Below are 23,233 nucleotides of genomic sequence, written 5' to 3'. Positions count from 1 at the left end.
AAACAAGGCAGAACATTAAAAAAAAAAATCAAACCCCAAACTAAACAAAGTGCAGGGAAAACTTTCCAGCACTAAACTATCCTTAAGGAAATACGGGCTCGGCTTCTCCCTCCGCTCGCCGGTGGCCTCGGGGTTGTGCAACAGCCAAAGGCACGGGCAGGGATTGTGTAACCCGACGGCAGAAATAGGCCAGCGGCACAGCCCTTATCGGGAGCCGGGAATAATGCTCAGGGAAGGCTTGGATGGAGGAATTCCGATCCTTACCCAGCGGGAAAAGGGTGTAGGGAGCCTCGCGAAGCGGCTTCATTCCCCTCCCGGCTCCAAAACCCAAATGGAAAAAAGTTGTTGAGATGTGAAGGACTAAAAAAATAATCGCGGAGCCTCCGGCCGGAGCTCGGGATGCTGCGGGAGGCAGCGCTGCCCTCCCGGCCGCCTCCACCACTGCCTTTCCACGGGATATTTTTAAACAAATTCCTGTGAATCCTCCCGGTCAGGCAAAGCTGGGAGAGAGGACAGAGCTGAGCTCGGCTCAGGGAGGGGGCAGAGGGGGGAGCAGCCAGCTGTCAAACCTGGCTGCTTCCACCAGGGCTGGAAAAATTAGTCCTGGTTTAATAAACCTTCCCAGCACAAGGAGGGTGAAATTCTTGGAAAGCTGCAATTTGTTTGGTTGGGTCTTGTTGTCAAACCCAGAATCCGAGGCTATATTTGGGAAAAAAGTCGGTGGTGGTAGCCTAGGATGTGGTTTCCCTTTGGATAAGACAGAAAAGGGGCTCTGCTGGGGGAAGAAAGTGTCCTTTCCAACAGCTGTGGTTTGTGTCCTCCTCAAGGCCTTGAAGGCAGCCCCAAAAATAGGATTTTTCTTCCCATTCTTGCCCCGGAGCAGCTTTCCCTGCTGTGCTGCCCACCAGGGGAGATGTCACCTCCATCCCCAACTCCTCCTGCCCTTTTTCCTGGCTGGAAAGTGGGTTGTCTGGACTTATCTAACCCCCAAGGGATTGTGCAAACTTTAATTAACCTCAGCAGCGTCCTTTGAGATCCCGGCTTGAAAGTTGCCGCGGCTGGACCGCGTTCCCTTGGGATGCGCCGGCTCCCGCTGGGCTTCCTGGTCCCTCCGCCTCATCCTGTCATGGGAGTGGGAGTCGAGCGTCTCCTCTTCCCCATCCCTCCTTCAAAAGAAGGAAACACTGGCAATGGAGCTCGTTTTCCTGGGTTTGTGGCTGTTTCCAAGCACAGACAGGTTTTCCTTGTTTTGTTTTGTTGTTGGGGTTTTTTTTATTTTATTTTTCCTTTGCCAAGGGATTAGTTTTATCCAGCTGATTCCTCCCTGGCCGCCTCTGTGGCTGTGGGAGGGGCACAGATGGCAAATTCCTGGAAAACCAACTTAACAGCTTCCCTGAAGGCACCAAGGTCAATGTCAGGACTCTGCACCTTTGGGACCTTTGGGATCTTTGGGAAGTGGGCTGTGTTCCCTGGCTCCTCCTGCCTCATCAGAGCTGCCCAGCCTCAGTTTTCCCTCCCAGCACCCAAAGGGGGATTCTTGGCACCAGCAAGGCTTTCCCATCCAGCATCCCAGTGGGATCCTGCTCTGCTCTCTGCCCTGGAGACCTGCTGGGTTTCAAGTGGGAGAGAAGGAGGATGAAGACAAGGCTTTCCCATCCAGCATCCCAATGGGATGCTGCTCTGATCTCTGCCCTGGAGACCTTCTGGGTTTCAAGTGGGGAAGAAGGAGGATGTGTGGGCAGGGAGGTGCCTCAAGGGCCAGTGGGAGCCGGGAGCTGGTGGATGTCTCCAAGTCCAAAGCTGGAAACCAGAGTGTTTTCCTGGTTCAGCTGGGGTTTTGTGGGGGTTTGTGGGGCTGTGGAGCAGGAGGGTCACCCAAGGATGGGTCAGTGGATGCTCCACAGCGTGACTTCCTTGCCAGGGGTGCCCAGCTCCGCCTCTGGCATGGATTCAGCTGCGTCCCGGGGTGAGGGTGAGGATGGGGAGGAACCGGCAGAGCAGGAAACATCTGACTCACTGGGGCTGGAGATGACTCCGGGCGTGTGTCATGCGAGGCTTGGCCGTGGCAGGGAGAGCACGTGGGCTCCGATTCGGAGCTGAAGGACGTGGGTGCCAGCGGGGTCAGGGCTGGGGGAGGGTGGGTGCAGCCCAGCATCACCCCTGTGTCACCCACAGGGTCACCCACGGGGAGGGGCACGAGCCGATTCCCTGCCCTGAGTCATCACCAGAGTGGGAAAGCTGGGACAGGGATGGGCAGTGCCATGTTTGGGGTGGAGGGACAGAGAACATGGCACAGGGTCTGTCCTGAGATGGGAATTAACCAGGGATGGAGGAGATGGCACAGGGTCTGTCCTGAGATCATAATAAACCTTCCCAGGGTTGGAGGATGTGGCACAGGGTCTGTCCTGAGATGGGAATAAACCAGGGATGGAGGAGATGGCACAGGGTCTGTCCTGAGATGGGAATGAAGCTTCCCAGGGATGGAGGAGATGGCACAGGGTCTGTCCTGGGGCTGGAAATAAACCTTCCCAGGGCTGGAGGATGTGGCACAGGGTCTGTCCTGGGACTGGGAATGAACCTTCCCAGGGATGGAGGATGTGGCACAGGGTCCATCCTGAGATGGGAATAAACCTTTCCAGAGATGGAGGAGATGGGACAGGGCCTGTCCTGAGATGGGAATAAACCCCTCCAGGGATGGAAGACATGGCACAGGGTCTGTCCTGAGAATGGGAATTAACCAGGGCTGGAGGTCATGGCATAGGATCTGTCCTGAGATGGAATGAACCTTTCCAGGGATGGAGGACGTGGCACAGGGTCTGAGATGGGAATAAACCTTCCCAGGGCTTTGCCTGCAGTCTCTGCTGCTCCCCCTGCCTCAGTTTCCCTGAATCCATCACATCCCACCGCAGATCCCACGGGATGGGAGCTCAGTTGGTGAAACAAAGACAAAATAACATGCCTTAAAAGTTTTAACTCTGTTACTGGCTTTAAATTTACTGAGACTTTGCAAAATGTGTTTGCAAGTAGGGCCAGCCCAAGCAGGGGGCAGTTAAGATAAAAAGAGAATTAGGTCTGGCTTGAGTATGTGCAACCAAGATAAGAGGAGTTCAAAGCACATGAGAAGGGTTTTCTAACATAGAGAGGTGGAGACAGAGCAGAACCTGGACAGAGGGGGGTGAAGAATAGAAAACATCCTAAGACACAAACCACAAAATGTGTAATTCCATGATATAAATCTACAGACTGCCTGTAATAGATAATATTTAGAGCTGACTGCATAAAAGGAGTGGATTTTTGTATACCCAGTGGGCCCCCCTGCATGACCCCAGCCATGGCCAGGCCATAATAAAATTGTGCTTTTCCATCAATATCTAGATCTTTAAATTACTCACACAGCATCCCCTGCTGAGAGAAACAGGGAGACATTCAGCAGTCCCTAAAACTTCAGGGGTTGTAGCAAAATAATGTGTTTTAAGTTAAAAACTGTGACAGGAAAGGGAGTAATTAATACACAGAAAATGTAATTCCCAGGAAAAATTTCCCTGGAGGGAAACACTGTGGGATTGGGGTGCTCCAGCCTTCCCCAGACTTGAGCACCACTCCATTGTTCTCACACACAACAGCTATTTGGCTTTGCTGCCAAAAAGGAAAAGAACTCAGCCCAAAACCCAGCCAGCCTCTCCCAGTGCTGGGCTTTTGCTCCAAACTGCTGGAATGAGGCACATCCAGCTGCAAAACACAGCCTGGAGATGCTGGGGATGCTCCTGCTCTGCTTCTCAGCAGCCACGTGGCTTTGGGGAAGGACTCGGAGCAAAACTAAAACCAAAAGCAAACAACTTCCCCTTCTTGGAGCCTGTGAACAGGAAGGAGACTTCATTGCATGAGGACAAACCTCCCCGGGTCTTGCCCTTCTTGGCCTGGCAGGAAACGGTTGCAACTTCCATCACCCACAGCACCCTTGCCCTGTGCCCCCCTGGGTGATGGGCACAGGGTGCCAGGACCCTGTGAGGGCAGCAAATAAGCCAAGGAATTTATAGAGTCATGGAATGGTTTGGGTTGGAAAAGACCTTAAAGATCACCCAGTGCCACCCCTGCCCTGGGCAGGGACACCTCCCACTGTCCCAGGGACACCTCCCACTGTCCCAGGGACACCTCCCACTGTCCCAGGGGGCTCCAGCCTGGCCTTGGGCACTCCCAGGGATGGGGCAGCCACAGCTTCTCTGGGCAACCTGTGCCCACCCTCATAGCCAGGAATTCCTTCCCAATATCCCACCAACCCTTCCCTCTGGCAATGGGAAGCCATTTCCCCTTGTCCCATCCCTCCAAACTCCTCTCCATCTCTCTTGGAGCCTCTTCAGACACTGGAAGAGGTTCCCAGGTCTCCCTGGAGCCTTCCCTTCTCCAGGCTGAACCCCCCCCTCCTGCTCTTTTCCACAAATAGTGGCATGGAATTGGAATTAAGTTCTTCACAGACTAATTAATATTTCCACAGCGCTGACCTCGTGGGGTCCAGCCCCTGAGTAAGAGGAGTCTTGAGGAGTAAAACACCATCCAGCCCTGGTGCTGTGAGTTTGCAAAGCCAAAGCTGGTTTATTGGGTTGCTTTAAGCTCAGCTCAGCTCAGCTCAGCTCAGCTCAGCTCTCACAGCAGCAAGAATTGGGCAACTTGAGGTTTCTTCAGCCATGGGACGGGTGGACCTTTCACAGGGGTGGCTGCACAGCTGGGATGGGCAACCCTGGTCACTTCTCCAGCATCTGGCATGGAAATGAGCCAAGCCTTGGAGACAGCCCTGAGCCAGGAGATGGGGATTTGCTGGGTTTGGTTCCAACATGTGGCATTGAGCTCGTTACACCCCCAGCAGCTCCGTGATCCACAATGACCTGGGCTGGAGCACACCCAGCACCTCCCTGCTCCCCTCCTTTCCCTCTCCCTTCAGTTTGTTTGGATTTCCTCGAGCAAACACTGTTACTCAGGCTGGAAGCTTTCCAGGAATTCAGTTGCCCCATTCTGGATCCTAACCTGGTGCCTTTATTTGCTTTGGAATGGGCAATGCAACCCAAACTGGGCTTCAAAATCTTTAAACAACCCCGAAAGTGTTTTTGTCTTGGACGATGCTCAGGCTCCAGTGAATTCCCCCTGTTTTATCCCACCTTTGCAACAATTTCAGGGGTGCTTGGAATAATGAACTGGGCCACAGGGCTGGGAAGCTTTGGGAATGTTGGTGGCCATGGCTCGTCCTGGGTGGGGGTCAGGGTGGTCTCACTGGGGAAGGAGCCGTCCTGCAGGGCACCCTGACCTGCCTTGACTGCCAAGTGGGGCAATATCTATGCTGGGAGATGATCCAGGTCTTAAAGGGCTTTGGAGATTAGAGGAAGGTCACCCTGTTCCTCAGGCTGATGGTTATTCTTGGTACGCTGGAGCCTGGAGGACATGGGGGACGTGCCAAGTGGTGCCTGCCTGGGGGAAGGAGCTGAAGCCTCTGGGTGGGTCCCTGTGCTGGCATTTTGGGGGTGGTGGGTTGTGCACTGCAGCATCCTCACTGCTGAGGAGCTCCCAAAGGTCCCAGAGCTCCCAGAAGTCCCAGAGCTCCCAGAGCTCCCAGAGGTCCCAGAGCTCCCAGCTTCCCTGGGGTGAGACCTCCCCTGGCTGGGGGAAAGGCAGCAAAGGCAGATGGGGGAGAAACACCAGTTTGGGCAGGGGTGAAACTCTGATGTGGTAGCCAACTGCTGGGATGGAGACACCTTGTTAGGACCCCACTTCTGGGGTGGGGACACCTCATTGGGATCCCACCCCTGGGATGGGGACACCTCACTGAGAGGTGCTGCTGGGATGGGGTCACCTTGCTGAGACCCCAGCCCTGGGATGGGAACACCTTGTTGGAATCCCACTGCTGGGATGGGAGCACCTTGCTGGGACCCCACCCCTGGGATGGGGACACCTCACTGGGACCCCACTCCTGGGATGGGGACACCTCACTGGGACCCCACTCCTGGGATGGGGACACCTTGCTGGGATCCCATTGCCAGCATGGGGACACCTTGCTGGGATCCCAGCCCTGGGATGAGGAGACCACACTGGGACCCCCCTCCTGGGATGAGGACCCCTCAGTGGGACCCCTCTGCTGGGATGGGGACACCCTATTGGCCTCCCACTGCTGGGGGAAGGGACACCTTACTGGGATGCCAGCCCTGGAATGGGGACACTTTGTTGGAACTCCACTCCTGGAATGGGGACACCTCACTGGGACCCCTTGGTGGGACCCCATCCCCACTCACAGTGGTCCCACCAGGACCTCCTGAGCACCACAGGCTGCTGGGGAGGAGATGAGGCTGGTTGGGGTCTTTGCCATGCTCAGGAGAAGGTTGGGAAAGGTCTCCATGAGCCAGGATAACGCGGGTTGCCAGGATCTGCATTCCCCAGGATAATTCTGTGTCTCCAGCTCACAGTTAACCAATGGGGTTGGACTGTCTGTCCTGGGTCAATGGCACTGGGATAACCCTTGGGATAACCCTCAGGATAACCACCAGGATAACCCTTGGGATAACCCTCAGGACAACCCTCGGGATAACCACCAGGATAACCCTTGGGATAACCCTCAGGACAACCCTCGGGATAACCACCAGGATAACCCTCGAGATACCCCTTGGCACAGCCCTGGGGGAGGTTTCCTACCCTGGGGCTGGCACAGAGGTGGGCTCCAGTTCCAGAGCCCCTCCTGGAGCTGGGAGAGAAAGGAGAGGGTGGAGATAAACTGGGGCAGTAGGGCAAGAGTGACCTGTAAACCAGTTAACCGGAGGTTACTGGTGCCAGTAACCAGAGCCTGGGTACATGGGAGGGAATTTTCAGCAGGTGAAAGCAAATAGGAGGGGAGGGAGGAGAGTGTTTGACTTCGCTGCTCCTGGGATGGATAAGGAGAGGTTGGTAAACAGCTGGCACCAGGAAACCTCCAGGTTTTTCCTTCTCCTTGGCCTTTCCCTCCCAGTTTCTGGGAAGGAGCTGAAAGGAGAGAAGTGAGGAGGAGGTTTTGCCCCTCACAGGGGCGAGGATGGGTGAGGATGGGTGAGGGTGGGTGAGGATGAGTGAGGATGGCTGAGGGTGGGTGAGGGTGGGTGAGGATGGGTAAGGATGGATGAGGATGGGTGAGGGTGAGTGAGGATGGGTGAGGGTGAGTGAGGGTGAGTGAGGATGGCTGAGGATGGGTGAGGGTGGGTGAGGATGGGTGAGGATGGGTGAGGGTGGGTAAGGATGAGGATGGGTGAGGGTGGGTGAGGGTGGGTGAGGATGGGTGAGGGTGGGTAAGGATGAGGATGGGTGAGGGTGGGTGAGGGTGGGTGAGGATGGGTGAGGGTGGGTGAGAGTGAGTGAGGGTGGGTGAGGGTGAGTGAGGATGGGTGAGGATGGGTAAGGATGGATGAGGATGGATGAGAATGGGTGAGGGTGGGTGAGGGTGGGTGAGGATGGATGAGGATGGGTAAGGATGGGTGAGGGTGGGTAAGGATGGGTGAGGGTGAGTGAGGGTGAGTGAGGGTGAGTGAGGATGGGTGAGGGTGAGTGAGGGTGGGTGAGGGTGAGTGAGGGTGAGTGAGGGTGGGTGAGGATGGGTGAGGGTGGGTGAGGATGGGTGAGGGTGGGTGAGGGTGGGTAATGATGGGTGAGGGTGGGTGAGGATGGGTGAGGGTGGGTGAGGATGGGTGAGGGTGGGTGAGGATGGATGAGGATGGATGAGGATGCTGCTCCCCTGGGGATGAAGCATCTCCCCTGGAATGTGCTGGGCTGGGTTCCCTCCATGCTCCGACCTCACCGCTGGAATCTCAGCTCCCAAATTCCCAACAGAGCTGGGGGTGGGGAAAAAAGGGATGCACTGAAGCATCCCAAGCCTGAAGCACAGGCAGCCAAACCCTCAGCAGGGCTGTTTTGCCCAGCCCAGGGTCCAGGTCACGCTGGGTCAGGCACAATTAGTCGCCCACAAAATGCCCATTTCCTCCATAAAACCCATTTCCGATGAGCCCACGGTACGTGCCTGCACACAGGTGAGCACGGGGTGGAGCTTTCCTCTTGACTTCTCAGGGCTTGCAGCTGCCCTTTAATTAGTTTTAAGTGAAGCTAATTGGAGCAGGGCATTGGGAGCGGGGCAGCGTGTGCCTCTCCCGTTCCCTGCTCCGGATGGATGAGTCTTTCCAGGCCTTTCCTTGGGAAGACAAGATGCTTTGATGCCATTTATAGAAGGGGTTGGGCTTCTCCATATCCCCAGCTCAAGGGGATAATGATTCCTAGATGGGTTTCTGGGCCCACTTGTGTCACATCAGCACCCATTTATGTCACACCAGCACCCATTTGTGTCACACCAACACGCACTTGGGTCACACCAGCACCCACTTGGGTCGCACCAGCACCCACTTGTGTCACACCAGCACCCACTTGGGTCACACCAACACCCACCTGGGCCACACCAACACCCACTTGTGTCACACCAGCACCCACTTGTGTCACACCAGCACCCACCTGGGCCACACCAACACCCACTTGTGTCACACCAGCACCCAGTTGTGTCACACCAACACCCACTTGGGTCACACCAACACCCACTTGTGTCACACCAGCACCCACTTGTGTCACACCAGCACCCACTTGGGTCACACCAACACCCAGTTGTGTCACACCAGCACCCACTTGTGTCACACCAACACCCACTTGGGTCACACCAGCACCCATAGATGTCACAGCAACACCCATTTGTGTCACACCAGCACCCACTTGTGTCACCCCAGCATGGTTTGCTCAAGGGGGTTGAGTGGCTCTTTGAGTGATCTCAGCAGATCCTGGATTCCTGCTGAGCATCCCTCACGTAGGAAGAGCCCTGTGGGTCAAGGTCAAGGCACGTCGGTGCCGTGGGGTGGGAGGGACTCCACACCTGGAAAACCTCCACCACTGACCTCCTGACTCACTCCTGAGCTGGAATTCCTACTTCTGTAGCAACCTGTTTGGGTGTCTGTAGGTGACTGAGCGGGAAGATGCTGTGGAGCATCAGGTGCAGCTCAGGGTTGGGCATTCCCAAGCTGGCAGAGGTCTGGGAAGGGCATGGAGGGTGGCATTGGAGGAGCTCCTTGGGGAGCAGCCCTGGATGGCTGGGAGAGGTGCAGGAGCAGTGAGTGGCACCTGGGATGGGCTGTGCCAGCCGTGCTGTGCTGGTGGTGCCATGTCCTGCACTTCCTGGAGGGAAGTTCTGGCCAGGTGGGGGTTGGTCTCTTCTCCCAGGCACTCAGCAATAGGACAAGGGGGCACGATGGGCTCAAGCTCTGCCAGGGGAAATTGAAGTTGGAGAGCAGAAAGAAATTCTTTGCAGAGAGAGTGCTCAGGGATTGGAATGGGCTGCCCAGAGAGGGGGTGGATTCCCCATCCCTGGAGGGTTTGAACCTGAGCTTGGCCGTGGCACTGAGTGCCATGATCTGGTAAAGGGACTGGAGTTGGACCAAGGGTTGGACTTGATGATCTCAGAGGGCTTTTCCAACCCAATCCATTCTGTGATTCTATGATTGGGGTGGCTCATGACCTGCTCCTGCTCCATGAGAGGGGCTGGCCCCTTCCTGGGCGTGTCATGGAGGTTGTGCCCATGTCCCCAGCTGACCCCTGGGCTTTGTCTCCCCCTCTCAGATTGACAAGTACCTGTACCACATGCGGCTCTCCGATGAGACCCTGCTGGAGGTGTCCCAACGTTTCGAGAAGGAGATGGAGAAGGGGCTGGGGGCAGAGACCAACCCCACCGCCTCCGTGAAGATGCTGCCCACCTTCGTCAGGTCCACCCCAGATGGGACAGGTACCAGGGGGCAGGAGATGCTCCTGGCAGGGCACAGGGAGGGCTGGGGAGTCCTGCCATCACAGCACTGCCAAAACATGGGTGGCACCCATGGGCACCCTCCCTGCTGGGCACAGGGAGGGCTGGGGCCCCATGGCACCCATGTGCACCCTCCCTACTGGGCACAGAGAGGGCTGGGGCCCCATGGCACCCATGGGCACCCTCCCTACTGGGCACAGAGAGGGCTGGGGCCCCATGGCACCCATGGGCACTTTCCCTGTTGGGCACAGGGAGGGCTGGGGCCCCATGGCACCCATGGGCACCTTCTCTGCTGGGCACAGAGAGGGCTGGGGCCCCATGGCACCCATGGGCACTTTCCCTGTTGGGCACAGGGAGGGCTGGGGCCCCATGGCACCCATGGGCACCTTCTCTGCTGGGCACAGAGAGGGCTGGGGCCCCATGGCACCCATGGGCACTTTCCCTGTTGGGCACAGGGAGGGCTGGGGCCCCATGGCACCCATGGGCACCTTCTCTGCTGGGCACAGGGAAGGCTGGGGCCCCATGGCACCCATGGGCACCTTCTCTGCTGGGCACAGAGAGGGCTGGGGCCCCATGGCACCCATGGGCACCTTCCCTGTTGGGCACAGAGAGGGCTGGGGCCCCATGGCACCCATGGGCACCTTCTCTGCTGGGCACAGGGAGGGCTGGGGCCCCATGGCACCCATGGGTACCTTCTCTGCTGGGCACAGAGAGGGCTGGGGGCTCCTGTCCTCACAGCACTGCCCAAACACTGGTGGCACCCATGCCCACCCTCCCTGCTGGTTCCTCGGGCTCCTGGTGCTCCAGGGCCAGGCCTGGTGCCCTGCTCTGTTCCCACTGCAGGCAGGCAGGGAGGGAGGGAGGGTGGGCAGCTGCCCTGGCGTGCCCTTGCTGGCAGGACAGAGACAGTCACGGGTCTGGCTCATCAGATTTCATTAGCAGTGAGGCGGCAGCGCTGCCAGGGCTGTCTGAGAGCCACCAGGGCAGGGGCAGGGGCTCTGCAGGCTCCTCACAATGCCTCCTTTCTGCCCACTTCCCATGCCCATGGCACACTCTGGATGGGCACAGCCCCAGCTTGGCCCTCTCAGCCCAACAAAAGGCTTCCTGCAGCATCCATAGGGGAAAGTGCCTCGTGCCCTCTCCTAGCTCGGTGTGTTGGGAAGGAGCTTCAGAGCCCAGGACCCACCGAGTGCCCAGAACTGGCACCAGAGCTGGTGGAGTGGTCCTGGCTGCTGAAGGAGGGTGGAAAGGAGCCCTGAGCAGCTGGAGCTGCCCTGGCTCCACATCTGGGCTGGCAGCAGTCCAGGAAAACGCTGGGATGGCACTAGGATGGAGTTGCTCAGCGTTGGGGTTGCTCCAGTGTTGGCACCTTCACCTCAGTGGCAGAGGCTGCTGGTCACCAGCAGGAGAGGTGGATAAAGAGGGATGGGGCCAAAACCCCTCCTGGCTGCTCTCTGGAGAGGAGGACAGAAGTAGTAGGATCATGGAATCACAGAATCACAGACTCATGGAATGGTTTGGGTTGGAAAAGCCCTCTAAGGTCATCAAATCCAACCATTCTCCCAGTGCTACCAAGGCCACCACTAACCCATGTCCCACAGAGCTGTTAAATCCCTCCAAGGACGGAGGTTCCACCTGGGCAGCCTGTGCCAGGCCTGGGCAGCCCTTTCCATGGAGGAATTTCCCCAATATCCAGCCTGAACCTCCCCTGGCACAGCTTGAGGCTGTTCCCTGTTGTCCTGTCCCGTGTTCCCTGGAACCAGATCCTGGCCCACCCCTGGCTCCCCCCTGTCCTGTCAGGGAGCTGTGGGTGGTGGCTGGACCGCTCTGCATCCTTGGATGGAGTTGGATGTTTGCTGGTAACACCTCAGTGAGGTCTGGGGGTGGTGGTGGCATCTCCTGTGCCCCTGTGAAAACACAGACATCATGGAATGGTTTGGTTGGGAAGGGACCTTAAAGGTCACCCAGTTTCTGCCATGGGCAGGGGCACCTTCCACCAGCCCAGGTTGCTCCAAGTCCTGTTCCAAATGGCCTTGGACACTTCCAGGGATGGGGCAGCCACAGCTTCTCTGCCCAGCCTGTGCCAGGGAACAATTCCTTCCCAGTCTCCAACCTAAATCCTCTTTTTTAGTGTAAAACCACCCCCTTGTCCTCTCAATACACCCCCTGCTCAAGGTCTGTCTCCACCTTCCCTGGGAGCCCCTCGGACCCTGGGGGCACCTGGGCACCCAGAGCATCCCCTGGGCACCCACACCCAGCAGCTGGGCCTGGCACCTCCCCCAGGATTGAGATTCCAATCTATTTAAACGTTGGAGAACATTTTTAATTACAGGGACAGGCAGGAGCTGCCCCTGGGCACGGGAACTGGAGCAGCCACAGGTGGAGGGTGCTGGGGAGGGTGTGCCAGGGCTCCCAGCACCCTGACCCGCCGTGGGGACAGGGAGTGATCCCTCCCCATGCCCTTACAAGACAGATCCTTGGCATCCTTCCCCATATCCAACTTCTCCAGTGTCCCAGCTGGCATTTCTCACCCGGGGGAGGGAGAAAGGGGAATGGCAGCATGGCAGGTGGCACAGGAGAGGGACACTGGGGCAGTCACGGGGCTGCAGCTGCCCAGGGAGGCTGGAAATGGGAGCAAGGCCCAGGGAGCCAAGAGCTGGAGATCCCTGTGCAGCTCCAGCCGGATCCAGGCTGGGAGCAGCACCAGTGTCTCTGCTCTGGTGTTGTGGAGGTGGGGCTGGAAGGTGGCACATTGGGTTTGGGAGGCCTGGTGCCAACTCCCTGGCACAGATGGTGTGGCAACACCTTGGGAAGAGCTCAATGTCCAGGGCTGTGTGCTTCCTTCTTCCCTCCTTTTTTCAAAGCTCCTGGTCAAAGTCTGACTTGGGTTGGGCACCAAGTCCTGCTCCCACCTGCTCCAGGTGGCAGCAGCTGCTCCCACCCCCAGGTCAGGCTTTTCCTCTGCTCCAGAGGCTGCTCTGACGCAATGCTGGTGCCATGGGGCTCCTCACTGTCCTCCTGCAGAGCATCCCTGTCATTCTCTCCTCCTGCAGCCCCCCATGTCCATCTCTGTCCCTCCTGCAGCCCCCCATGTCCATCCCTGTCCCTCCCTCTCCTCCTGCATTATCCCATGTCCATCCCTGTCCCTCCTGCAGCCCCCCATGTCCATCCCTGCCCTTCCCTCCACTCCTGCATCATCCCATGTCCATCCCTGTCCCTCCTGCAGCCTCCCATGTCCATCCCTGTCCCTCCTGCAGCCCCCCATGTCTATCCTTGTCCTTCCTCCTGCAGACCCCCATGTCCATCCCTGTTCTCCCCTCCCCCCCGCCCTGCCCCCCATGTCCATCCCTGCGCCTCCTGCAGTCCCCCATGTCTATCCCTGCCCTCCCCTCCCCTCCTGCAGCCCCCCATGTCTGTCCCTGTCCTTCCTCCTGCAGCCCCCCATGTCTGTCCCTGTCCTTCCTCCTGCAGCCACCCATGTCTATCCCTGTCCTTCCTCCTGCAGCCCCCCATGTCCATCCCTGCCCTCCCCTCCCCTCCTGCAGCCCCCCATGTCCATCCCTGTCCCTCTCTCCCCTCCTGCAGCCCCCCATGTCTGTCCCTGTCCTTCCTCCTGCAGCCCCCCATGTCCATCCCTTCCCTCCCCTCCCCTCCTGCAGCCCCCCATGTCCATCCCTGCCCTCCCCTCCCCCCTGCAGTCCCCCATGTCCATCCCTGCCCTCCCCTCCCCCCTGCAGTCCCCCATGTCCATCCCTGCCCTCCCCTCCCCCCTGCAGTCCCCCATGTCCATCCCTGCCCTTCCCTCCCCTCCTGCAGCCCCCCACGTCCATCCCTGCCCTCCCCTCCCCCCTGCAGTCCCCCATGTCCATCCCTGCCCTCCCCTCCCCCCTGCAGTCCCCCATGTCCATCCCTGCCCTCCCCTCCCCCCTGCAGTCCCCCATGTCCATCCCTGCCCTCCCCTCCCCCCTGCAGTCCCCCATGTCCATCCCTGCCCTCCCCTCCCCCCTGCAGTCCCCCATGTCCATCCCTGCCCTCCCCTCCCCCCTGCAGTCCCCCATGTCCATCCCTGCCCTCCCCTCTCCTCCTGCAGCCCCCCATGTCCATCCCTGCCCTGCCCTCCCCCCTGCAGCCCCCCATGTCCATCCCTGTCCCTCCCTCCCCTCCTGCAGCCCCCCATGTCCATCCCTGCCCTGCCCTCCCCCCTGCAGTCCCCCATGTCCATCCCTGCCCTCCCCTCTCCTCCTGCAGCCCCCCATGTCCATCCCTGCCCTGCCCTCCCCTCCTGCAGCCCCCCATGTCTGTCCCTGTCCTTCCTCCTGCAGCCCCCCATGTCCATCCCTGCCCTGCCCTCCCCCCTGCAGCCCCCGTGTCCCAGCTCTGGGATTACAGCCGGATCCGTTCCCGGGATCCAGGCGGATGAGAGGCGCTTATGGAACTCCAAGGTCACATCTGCAGGTTAAGCCAAAACACAGCCCTGGCTCCTGGCTCTCTGTGCCTTCCCTGTTCCCATGTGGTGTGATAAGAGGGGGGAATTTTGCTTTGGAAGCAGAAACTCCCCCAAATCCAACTTTCCTTGCTTTGCCTGGCTCTGGCACCCACCGGAATGTGGCCATGCCAGGCTGGTATTGAGGTGGTGGGCATCCCACTGCAGGCTGGTGGGCAAACAGATCCTAAATGAGCTTCTCCTTGGGTCCTCAGTGACTCTCCCAAGGGCTCTCCCTGCTCAGTGTGACCACCACCCTCCTCCCTGCTCCATTCCTGGTTTTTCCAGGCTTTGCTGGTGTCACCACCTTTCCCCCTCCACGCTGGTGTTGGCACAGGGATCTTGTGGAGCATCCTCTGTTAAGCCCCAGCAGCTGCTAAGCCCAGCCTGGAGCTTCCAGGAGGGGGCTGCAGAATTTGGGGGTCTAATCTCTGGGAATTTGAAGGATGGCTCTTGGGGATCCCTTTCCTTTGACCACTGGGCTCAGCTCCTGCTGGGAACTGCAGCAAAACCAGCTCATGTGGCCCATGGGCTTGAAAGGCTTGGGAAAAATGTTGTTTTAATGCTCAAAGTTCCATGGTTGGAGGTTTACTGCATTCCCAGCAAGGTTTCCCAAGGAACCTGTGGCTGCCCCATCCCTGGAAGTGTCCAAGGCCAGCTTGGAGAGAGCTTGGAGCAACCTGGTCTAGAAAGGGCAAAGGGGTGGAACTGGATGGTCTTTAAGGTCCCTTTCAACCCAAACCATTCCATGATTCCATGAACCAGGAGAGAACCAGAAGTGCTGGAGTCTGTCCCCCAACCATCTCCTTCATCTCCCTTCAGGAGCAAAGCCTGGACCTGCTCCAGCTTCTTCTCTTCCTCTTAGTTTTTAGTTGCCCAGTTTGACCCAGGATTGCTACACAGTGGAATTGCAGCCAGCTGGAAGGTTGGGGATCCAGTTGGGGTTGGGGGTGTCCAACCTTCAAGGGGCTGGGACACAATCCTGCCCATGCTCCTCTGCCCCACACCTTCCTCCCAGGAGCACGGGGTTTTCCCAGGCACTCAACTCTCACCCTTGGCTGGTTTGCCAAGAGCAAACAGCCCCTGGAATCAGAGCTTCATGTTTGCCCTCCCTGTTTGGCTTGTGGGCTCAGCCCTGCTGCTCACACCTTCTCCTGGGACGTGGGAGCTGGAGCAGGACCCAGACCTGGTGCCCATGAGCCCATCAAGCAGCCTGGGAGTTTCCCAAGGGAGATTTTGCTGCCTTTGTCCTCCTGCCAAGCTGATCCACCTGGGAATCCACCCCTTGAACTCACCTATGGCCTCTGAGCTGCTCCTGCCCCTCCTGGGGGTGCTGAGGGGGGTGCTGGGTGGTCCTGCTGGTGCTCCATGGTGAGCACAGGGTGAGGCCACACCTTGAGTGTTGTGTTCAGTTCTGGGCCCCTCAGTTGAGAAAAGAGATTGAGGGACTGGAGCGGGGCCAGAGAAGAGCAACGAGGCTGGAGAAGGGACTGGATGTGGCACTGAGTGTCCTCTGAAACACCTCCAGGGACAGAGAATCCACCATGTCTTGATCCAACCCCACTGTGATCACCAGCCCAGGGCACAGAGTGCCAGAGTGATCCCAGTGGGGTTGGATCAAGGGTTGGATTTGATGATCTCAGAGGTCTCTTCCAACCCAAGTGAGAAGAGCAACGAGGCTGGAGAAGGGACTGGAGCACAAGTGCTGTGGGGAGAGGCTGAGGGAGCTGGGGGTGTTCAGCCTGGAGAAGAGGAGGCTCAGAGGTGACCTCAGCACTGTCTGGAACTGCCTGAAGGGAAATTGTGGCCAGCTGGGGGTTGGTCTCTTCTCCCAGGCACTCAGCAATAGGACAAGGGGGCACGATGGGCTCAAGCTCTGCCAGGGGAAATTGAAGTTGGAGAGCAGAAAGAAATTCTTTGCAGAGAGAGTGCTCAGGGATTGGAATGGGCTGCCCAGAGAGGGGGTGGATTCCCCATCCCTGGAGGGTTTGAACCTGAGCTTGGCCGTGGCACTGAGTGCCATGATCTGGTAAAGGGACTGGAGTTGGCCCAAGGGTTGGACTTGATGATCTGGGAGGGCTTTTCCAACCCAATCCATTCTATGATTCTATGGCACAAATCTGGCGTCCACCAGCCCTGTGGGGTGGCTTGGCAGACCCACCACCTGGGTGAGGGTGGCCCCATCCAGGTTTTTTTGGGGATCCTCCTGGCTTGCCTGCATTATCTCCCAGAGCTGAGCAACCTGTGACCCTCAGGGCTCCACAGCCTTTGTCCCTGGCATCTTTATCAACCCCCTGAGGTGTTTTCCATGCTCTGCTAATGAGCAGAAGGGCCTCAGTGCCAAGGGCGAGGGAAGAGGGAGCACAGCATGACCCAGAACACGATGCCAGCTGTGCCCAGCCGGGCATCACATCCAGCTCTGCCCAGCTGTGACTGGAGTGGAGTCCCCACGGTGGCCTTACCAGTGACAGTGGGACAGGCAGGAGCTTCTCCAGGGTTTCCCTGGTGTGTTTGAGGCCATGGCATGGCCTGTGGCTGGCAGAGAGGCTGTGGAAGGAGCTGCCAAACTGGTTTGACCCTCAGCCCTGCAGAGGGTCCAGGGAGGAGGAGGAGGAGGAGGAGGGATACTCAGGGCTTGACTGCTCCAACAGCTCCAATGGCTCCATGGCTACCTCCATCCCTGAATTTTGGCTCCTCTGCCTCTCTCAGAGCTGTGCCAAGGGCACTGGCTGGGGAGGGAGGAGCTGCAAAGCTCTGATGGGGTCCAGGTTTGGGGTGGTCTGGAGTTCTGAGGGGGAGTTTTGGGACCCCAGAGATAACTGAGGCTTGGGCAGAGCCTGTGCAGGGACTCACTGAACTTCAGGTCTTGTTAAGATAAGGGTGTGATGGCCTTGGCACCTCCTTATCCCACCGGCTGGTTGGTTTTGGGGTGTGACCTGGATAGAGGGGACCATTGGCCTGTGCCAGGGGCTGGGCATGGGCTGGTGTCACCAAGAGGTGGGACCTCAGTGCCCTGTGTCACCTGGGGGCATGTGAGGGGCTGAGCCCTCTGGGGTGATGCAATGACACCCCTCTGGGTGATGTTCTGACCCTCCTTGGGGTGAAGTTATGACCCCTCTAGGGATGATGTTCTGACCCCCCTGGGATGATGTTCCCCCTGGAATGATGTTCTGACTGCTCTGGGATGATGTTCTGACCCACCTTGAGATGATGTTCTGCTCCCCTTGGGATCATGTTCTGCTCCCCTTGGGATCATGTTCTGTTCCAACTTGGGACCATCTTCTGACCCCCTTGGAATGATTTTCTGTTCCCCCTGGGATGATGCTCTGGTCCCCCTGGGATGATTTTCTGTTCCCCCTTGGACTGATGTTCTTGGATTAATGTTCTGACCCCTCCTTGGACTGATGTTCAGACCCCCTTGGGCTGAAGTTCTGCCCCTCAGCACTCCTTCATCCTCCACATCCTCCACCCCCAGCTCTGCCCCTGCTGCAGCTGCACATGCCCCTTGAGGTGCCTCATTCCCCATCTCCTCGATGCTCTGGGACACATTTCCATGGCCCTTTTCCACCCCTCTCATTCCCCATCTCCTGGAGGCTCTTGGACACATTTCCATGGCCCTTTCCTGCCCCTCTGAGCCCCCTCATTCCTCATCTCCTGGGGGCTCTGGCACAGCTTTCCAAGGCCCTTTTCCAACCCCTAAAGCCTCCTCATTCCCCATCTCCTGGTGGTTCTGAGCCCACTCATTCCCCATCTCCTGGGGGCTCTGGGACAGCTCTCCATGGCCCTTTTCCACCCCTCTCATTCCCCATCTCCTGGGGGATCTGGGACACATTTCCATGGCCTTTTCCTGCCCTTCTGAGCCCCCTCATTCCCCATCTGCTGGTGGCTCTGGGACAGCTTTCCAAGGCCCTTTTCCAACCCCTAAAGCCTCCTCATTCCCCATCTCCTGGTGGTTCTGAGCCCACTCATTCCCCATCTCCTGGGGGCTCTGGGACACATTTCCATGGCCCTTTTCCACCCCCTTCATTCTCCTTCTCCTGGGGGCTCTGGGACACATTTCTATGGCCCTTTTCCACCCCTCTCATTCCCCATCTCCTGGGGGCTCTGGCACAGCTTTCCATGCCCTTTTCCACCCCTCCCATTCCCCATCTCCTGGGGGCTCTGGGACAGCTCTCCATGCCCTTTTCCACCCCTCCCATTCCCCATCTCCTGGGGGCTCTGGGACAGCTCTCCATGCCCTTTTCCACCCCTCTCATTCCCCATCTCCTGGGGGCTCTGGGACAGCTCTCCATGCCCTTTTCCACCCCTCTCATTCCCCATCTCCTGGGGGCTCTGTCACAGCTTTCCATGGCCCTTTTCCACCCCTCCCATTCCCCATCTCCTGGGGGCTCTGGGACACATTTCCATGGCCCTTTTCCACCCCTCTCATTCCCCATCTCTTGGGGGCTCTGGGGCACATTTCCATGGCCCTTTTCCACCCCTCTCATTCCCCATCTCCTGGAGGCTCTGGGACAGCTCTCCATGCCCTTTTCCACCCCTCTCATTGCCCATCTCCTGGGGGCTCTGGGACACATTTCCATGCCCTTTTCCACCCCTCTCATTCCTCATCTCCTGGGGGCTCTGGGACACACTTCCATGGCCCTTTTCCACCCCCTTCATTCTCCATCTCCTGTGGGCTCTGGGACACATTTCCATGGCCCTTTTCCACCCCCTTCATTCTCCATCTCCTGGGAGTTCTGAGCCCACTCATTCCCCATCTCCTGGGGGCTCTGGGACAGCTCTCCATGGCCCTTTTCCACCCCCTTCATTCCCCATCTCCTGGGGGCTCTGTCACAGCTTTCCATGCCCTTTTCCACCCCTCTCATTCCCCATCTCCTGGGGGCTCTGGGACAGCTCTCCATGGCCCTTTTCCACCCCCTTCATTCCCCATCTCCTGGGGGCTCTGGCACAGCTTTCCATGCCCTTTTCCACCCCTCTCATTCCCCATCTCCTGGGGGCTCTGGGACACATTTCCATGCCCTTTTCCACCCCTCTCATTCCCCATCTCCTGGGGGCTCTGGCACAGCTCTCCATGCCCTTTTCCACCCCTCTCATTCCCCATCTCTTGGGGGCTCTGGCACAGCTTTCCATGCCCTTTCTTGTCCCTCCAAAGCCGCTCCAGCTCCCGGCGGGTGCCGTGCCCGTCCCCTCGCCCGAGCCCTGGCAGGGTGACCCCCGGAGCGGTGCCAGCCCCTCTGGAGCCCTGAGCTGCCTTTTCAGCTGGAGTCACTGGAGATGCCCCGGCCCCGCTGGCATGTGCATACTAATAACCCCCGGGTTTTGTTCCAACTGTGGCCCCTTTGTAGCAGCAGGGGCTGGCACAAAGCGGCCCCCGGGCGCCAGGCTGGGCCCGGGGGAGCCAGCACAGCACTTTTGCTGCATTCACAGCTCCAACTGTGCTGAGAGAGGGCTTTCCCCCAGCCCTGTGCCCGCTGAAACAGCCAGCTGGGCGCTTTTCCTGCCGCCCAGGTCCCCAGCTCAGCGAGCTGCCTCCCAAACAAACAGCAGGGGAGACTCCGGGCTCACCCTTGGGGCTCCCCTTGGAGCAGCCACATTCCGTCTCTCTCTGGGAAGGCAGCAATGAGCCCCTGAAGGTCTTTTGGAGTTTTTCCCTGCCTGGTTTCCTGTTTCCACCTTCCCATCTTGCCGTGGGCACCACGTGCCAGGAGTGCACAGGATTCCTGGGCATGGGCTGGAGAAGGGAGTGGAGCACAAGTGCTGTGGGGAGAGGCTGAGGGAGCTGGGGGTGTTCAGCCTGGAGAAGAGGAGGCTCAGAGGTGACCTCAGCACTGTCTGCAACTCCCTGAAGGGAAGTTGTGGCCAGGTGGGGGTTGGTCTCTTCTCCCAGGCACTCAGCAATAGGACAAGGGGGCACGATGGGCTCAAGCTCTGCCAGGGGAAATTGAAGTTGGAGAGCAGAAAGAAATTCTTTGCAGAGAGAGTGCTCAGGGATTGGAATGGGCTGCCCAGAGAGGGGGTGGATTCCCCATCCCTGGAGGGTTTGAACCTGAGCTTGGCCGTGGCACTGAGTGCCATGATCTGGTAAAGGGACTGGAGTTGGCCCAAGGGTTGGACTTGATGATCTGGGAGGGCTTTTCCAACCCAATCCATTCTGTGATTCATGGGCAGGATGGGTTTTTCCATCTATCAGAAGTTTAGCCAAGCTCTGGTGTTTCCACAGCTGCTCACAGGGTTTAAACCCCTCGGGATGGAGGTTTGGGAGCTTCCATGAGCAGCAGGGATGGCTCCTCTGCCTCCTTCCTTATGGAGCCTGAGGCTGGAGCTCTTCTTGCCTGGGGTCACTGTTGGTTTGAGTGTGGGGTTTTCTGGATGGGCCTGGTGGGATTTATCCTCCCCAGGGCTCAACAACACTACTTTGATCCCCCATCAGCCATGGGAGTGTCAGAGGTGCAGAGGAGGGTCAGGCCACAGCTCTGGGAAAATACCAAAAAATACAATAACAAATAAAACAAATAAATACATTAAAATATATTAAAATATAAATTAAAATATATTCAAAATATAAATTAAAATATATTAAGAAAATGAGGCCTAACCTCACAGCTGGGAGGTGGCTGGTTACCCTGGGGCTGTGGTGTGGTCCACACAGGACCCTCTGAATCATGGTGGTCCTTGTCCTGGTCCCACAGAGGATGGAGATTTCCTGGCACTGGACCTGGGTGGCACCAACTTCCGTGTGCTGAGGGTGAAGGTGTCGGACAATGGGCTGCAGAAGGTGGAGATGGAGAACCAGATCTACGCCATCCCCGAGGAGCTCATGAGGGGCAGTGGGGTCCAGGTGGGTCCAACCCCTCCCAGGTGTCACCCCGAGACCCCCAGCTGTGTCCTGGGGCTGGGGCAGGGCTGGCCCAGCAGGATCCTGGTGGATGCTGTGCCAGGGAGTCCTGACAGCCAGTGGGGGTGGGTGAGGGTGGGCAGGGCTGTGGGCACATCCCCTCAGGGTGGGCAGCCCTGGCAGGTCTCACTCTTCACTTTTTCTCCAGCTGTTCGACCACATCGCTGAGTGTTTGGCCAACTTCCTGGACAAGCTGAAAATCAAAGACAAGAAACTCCCCCTTGGCTTCACCTTCTCCTTCCCCTGTCACCAGACCAAGCTGGATGAGGTGGGTGAAGGGCTGAGTGCTCACCGGGGGGTCCCACACCAATTTAGCTCAAGCTTTTAATTAGGCTCATTGATTTTGGGTCATGTGCCCTTTCTTCTCATTCAGAGCCATTTTCTGGGTGAAAGGAGTTTAAGAGCAGCTCCTTCCCCTTTTTGTCAGGAATATTTGTTGCTGGTGGAATGGGGCAGTGGCTGCACAGTCAGGGACAGAGAGGAGGAAACATTCCTCCAGGGAATGCACTGCTTGGCATCACTTCCCAGTAACCCCTGTGGCTTCTCATCTTCTCCAAACACACCACAGAACTCCTGTTTGAAGGAAAATCAGTGTTTTCTGGGGATATGTGCCAGGTTGCCTTTTTTAAAGCTGCTTGATGAGGATGAGTAGTGGTGGGTCTCCTGTTTTAAACACATCCTGGCTGGGTTTTCATAAGATCATGGAATGGTTTGGGCTGGAAGGGGCATTAAAGACCATCCAGTTCCACGCCCTGCCATGGCCAAGGACATCTCCCACTATCCCAGGTTGATCCAGCCTGGCCTTGGACACTTCCAGGGATGGGGCAGCCACAGCTTCTCTGGGCACCCTGTGCCAGGCCCTGCCCACCCTCACAGGGAGGAATTCCTTCCCAATATCCCATCTGTCCCACTCTATGTGGATATAAAACAATTCCCTCTGTCCTGTCCCTCCATCCCTTGTCCCAAGTCCCTCTCCAGCTCTCCTGGAGCCCCTTTAGGCACTGGAAGGGGTTCTGAGGTCTCCCCAGAGCCTTCTCCTGCATTTCTGAATTTCCTGCATTTTTCCTAATTTATCTTGAGGGGTTTTCATCCACCAGCCATCAGTGAGCTTGGACAGAGTCCTTGTGCTGGGCAGTGCCCGTGTGTGCCCGCAGGGCTGAGCAAGGAACACATCCCAACAATGCATCCCAGGAATCTCAGGGCGTCTGGGATGTGGCATGGGAAGCAGCTCCATGGGAAGGAGCTTCTCCCTGGCTGCACCCAGAGCTGCATCAGCCCAGGGCTCCCAGCACATACCCCCATGCAGGGGAGGGTGCCCAGTGCCACTCTGAGCGCTGCCAGCTCCGCTCTGCTCCGCCGGAGCCGCGACCTCGCTGGGAGACTAAACATGCCAGAGCCCAGCGAGGCACGTGGCCAGTCCCTGCCACCCACGGCCTCACCAGGCTCTGGCTCGTGGCATGGAGGAGGAGGGGGTGCCTTCCTTGCCCTTATCTCACCCTGGGGATGGGAAAGCAGGGCAGCTCCATGGAGTGCCAGCGATGTGGCACGTCCTCCCCGTGGGGCTGGGGCAAGGCTGCTGTGCCTGGGCTGCTGCAGGGAGGAGGAGGAGACTGGCAGTTTGGTATCAAAACTAGCGTGGGCAGCAGGCCCAGGGCAGTGACCCTTCCCCTGGACTCTGCCTTGGGGAGGCCACACCTTGAGTGTTGTGTCCAGTTCTGGGCCCCTCAGTTGAGGCAAGAGATTGAGGGGCTGGAGCGGGGCCAGAGAAGAGCAACGAGGCTGGAGAAGGGACTGGATGATGGCACTGAGTGTCCTCTGAAACACCTCCAGGGACAGAGAATCCACCATGTCTTGATCCAACCCCACTGTGATCACCAAGTGCCCTGGGCTGGTGATCACAGTGGGGTTGGATCAAGGGTTGGACTTGGTGATCTCAGAGGTCTCTTCCAACCCAAGTGAGAAGAGCAACGAGGCTGGAGAAGGGACTGGAGCACAAGTGCTGTGGGGAGAGGCTGAGGGAGCT

At 58.1% G+C, this 23,233-nt stretch overlaps 1 protein-coding gene across 2 annotated transcripts in view; it reads left to right on the top strand.

Annotated features, from left to right (window-relative positions):
• The window catches only part of LOC139683681 (hexokinase-2), a 60,336-nt gene that overhangs the window by 16,949 nt on the left and 20,154 nt on the right, over positions 1–23,233 (top strand). For both annotated transcript variants that reach the window (XM_071579044.1, XM_071579043.1), the window contains 3 exons: positions 9,652–9,814; positions 21,005–21,153; positions 21,359–21,478. In XM_071579044.1, coding sequence (XP_071435145.1) covers positions 9,652–9,814; positions 21,005–21,153; positions 21,359–21,478 — 432 coding nt within the window. The remainder of the gene's footprint in view (positions 1–9,651; positions 9,815–21,004; positions 21,154–21,358; positions 21,479–23,233) is intronic.

Source organism: Pithys albifrons, chromosome 29 (genome assembly GCF_047495875.1).
Source record: "Pithys albifrons albifrons isolate INPA30051 chromosome 29, PitAlb_v1, whole genome shotgun sequence".
Lineage (NCBI taxonomy): Eukaryota > Metazoa > Chordata > Aves > Passeriformes > Thamnophilidae > Pithys > Pithys albifrons.
The sequence above is the reverse complement of the archived record's forward strand: the minus strand, read 5'-3'. Positions and strand labels throughout refer to the sequence as shown.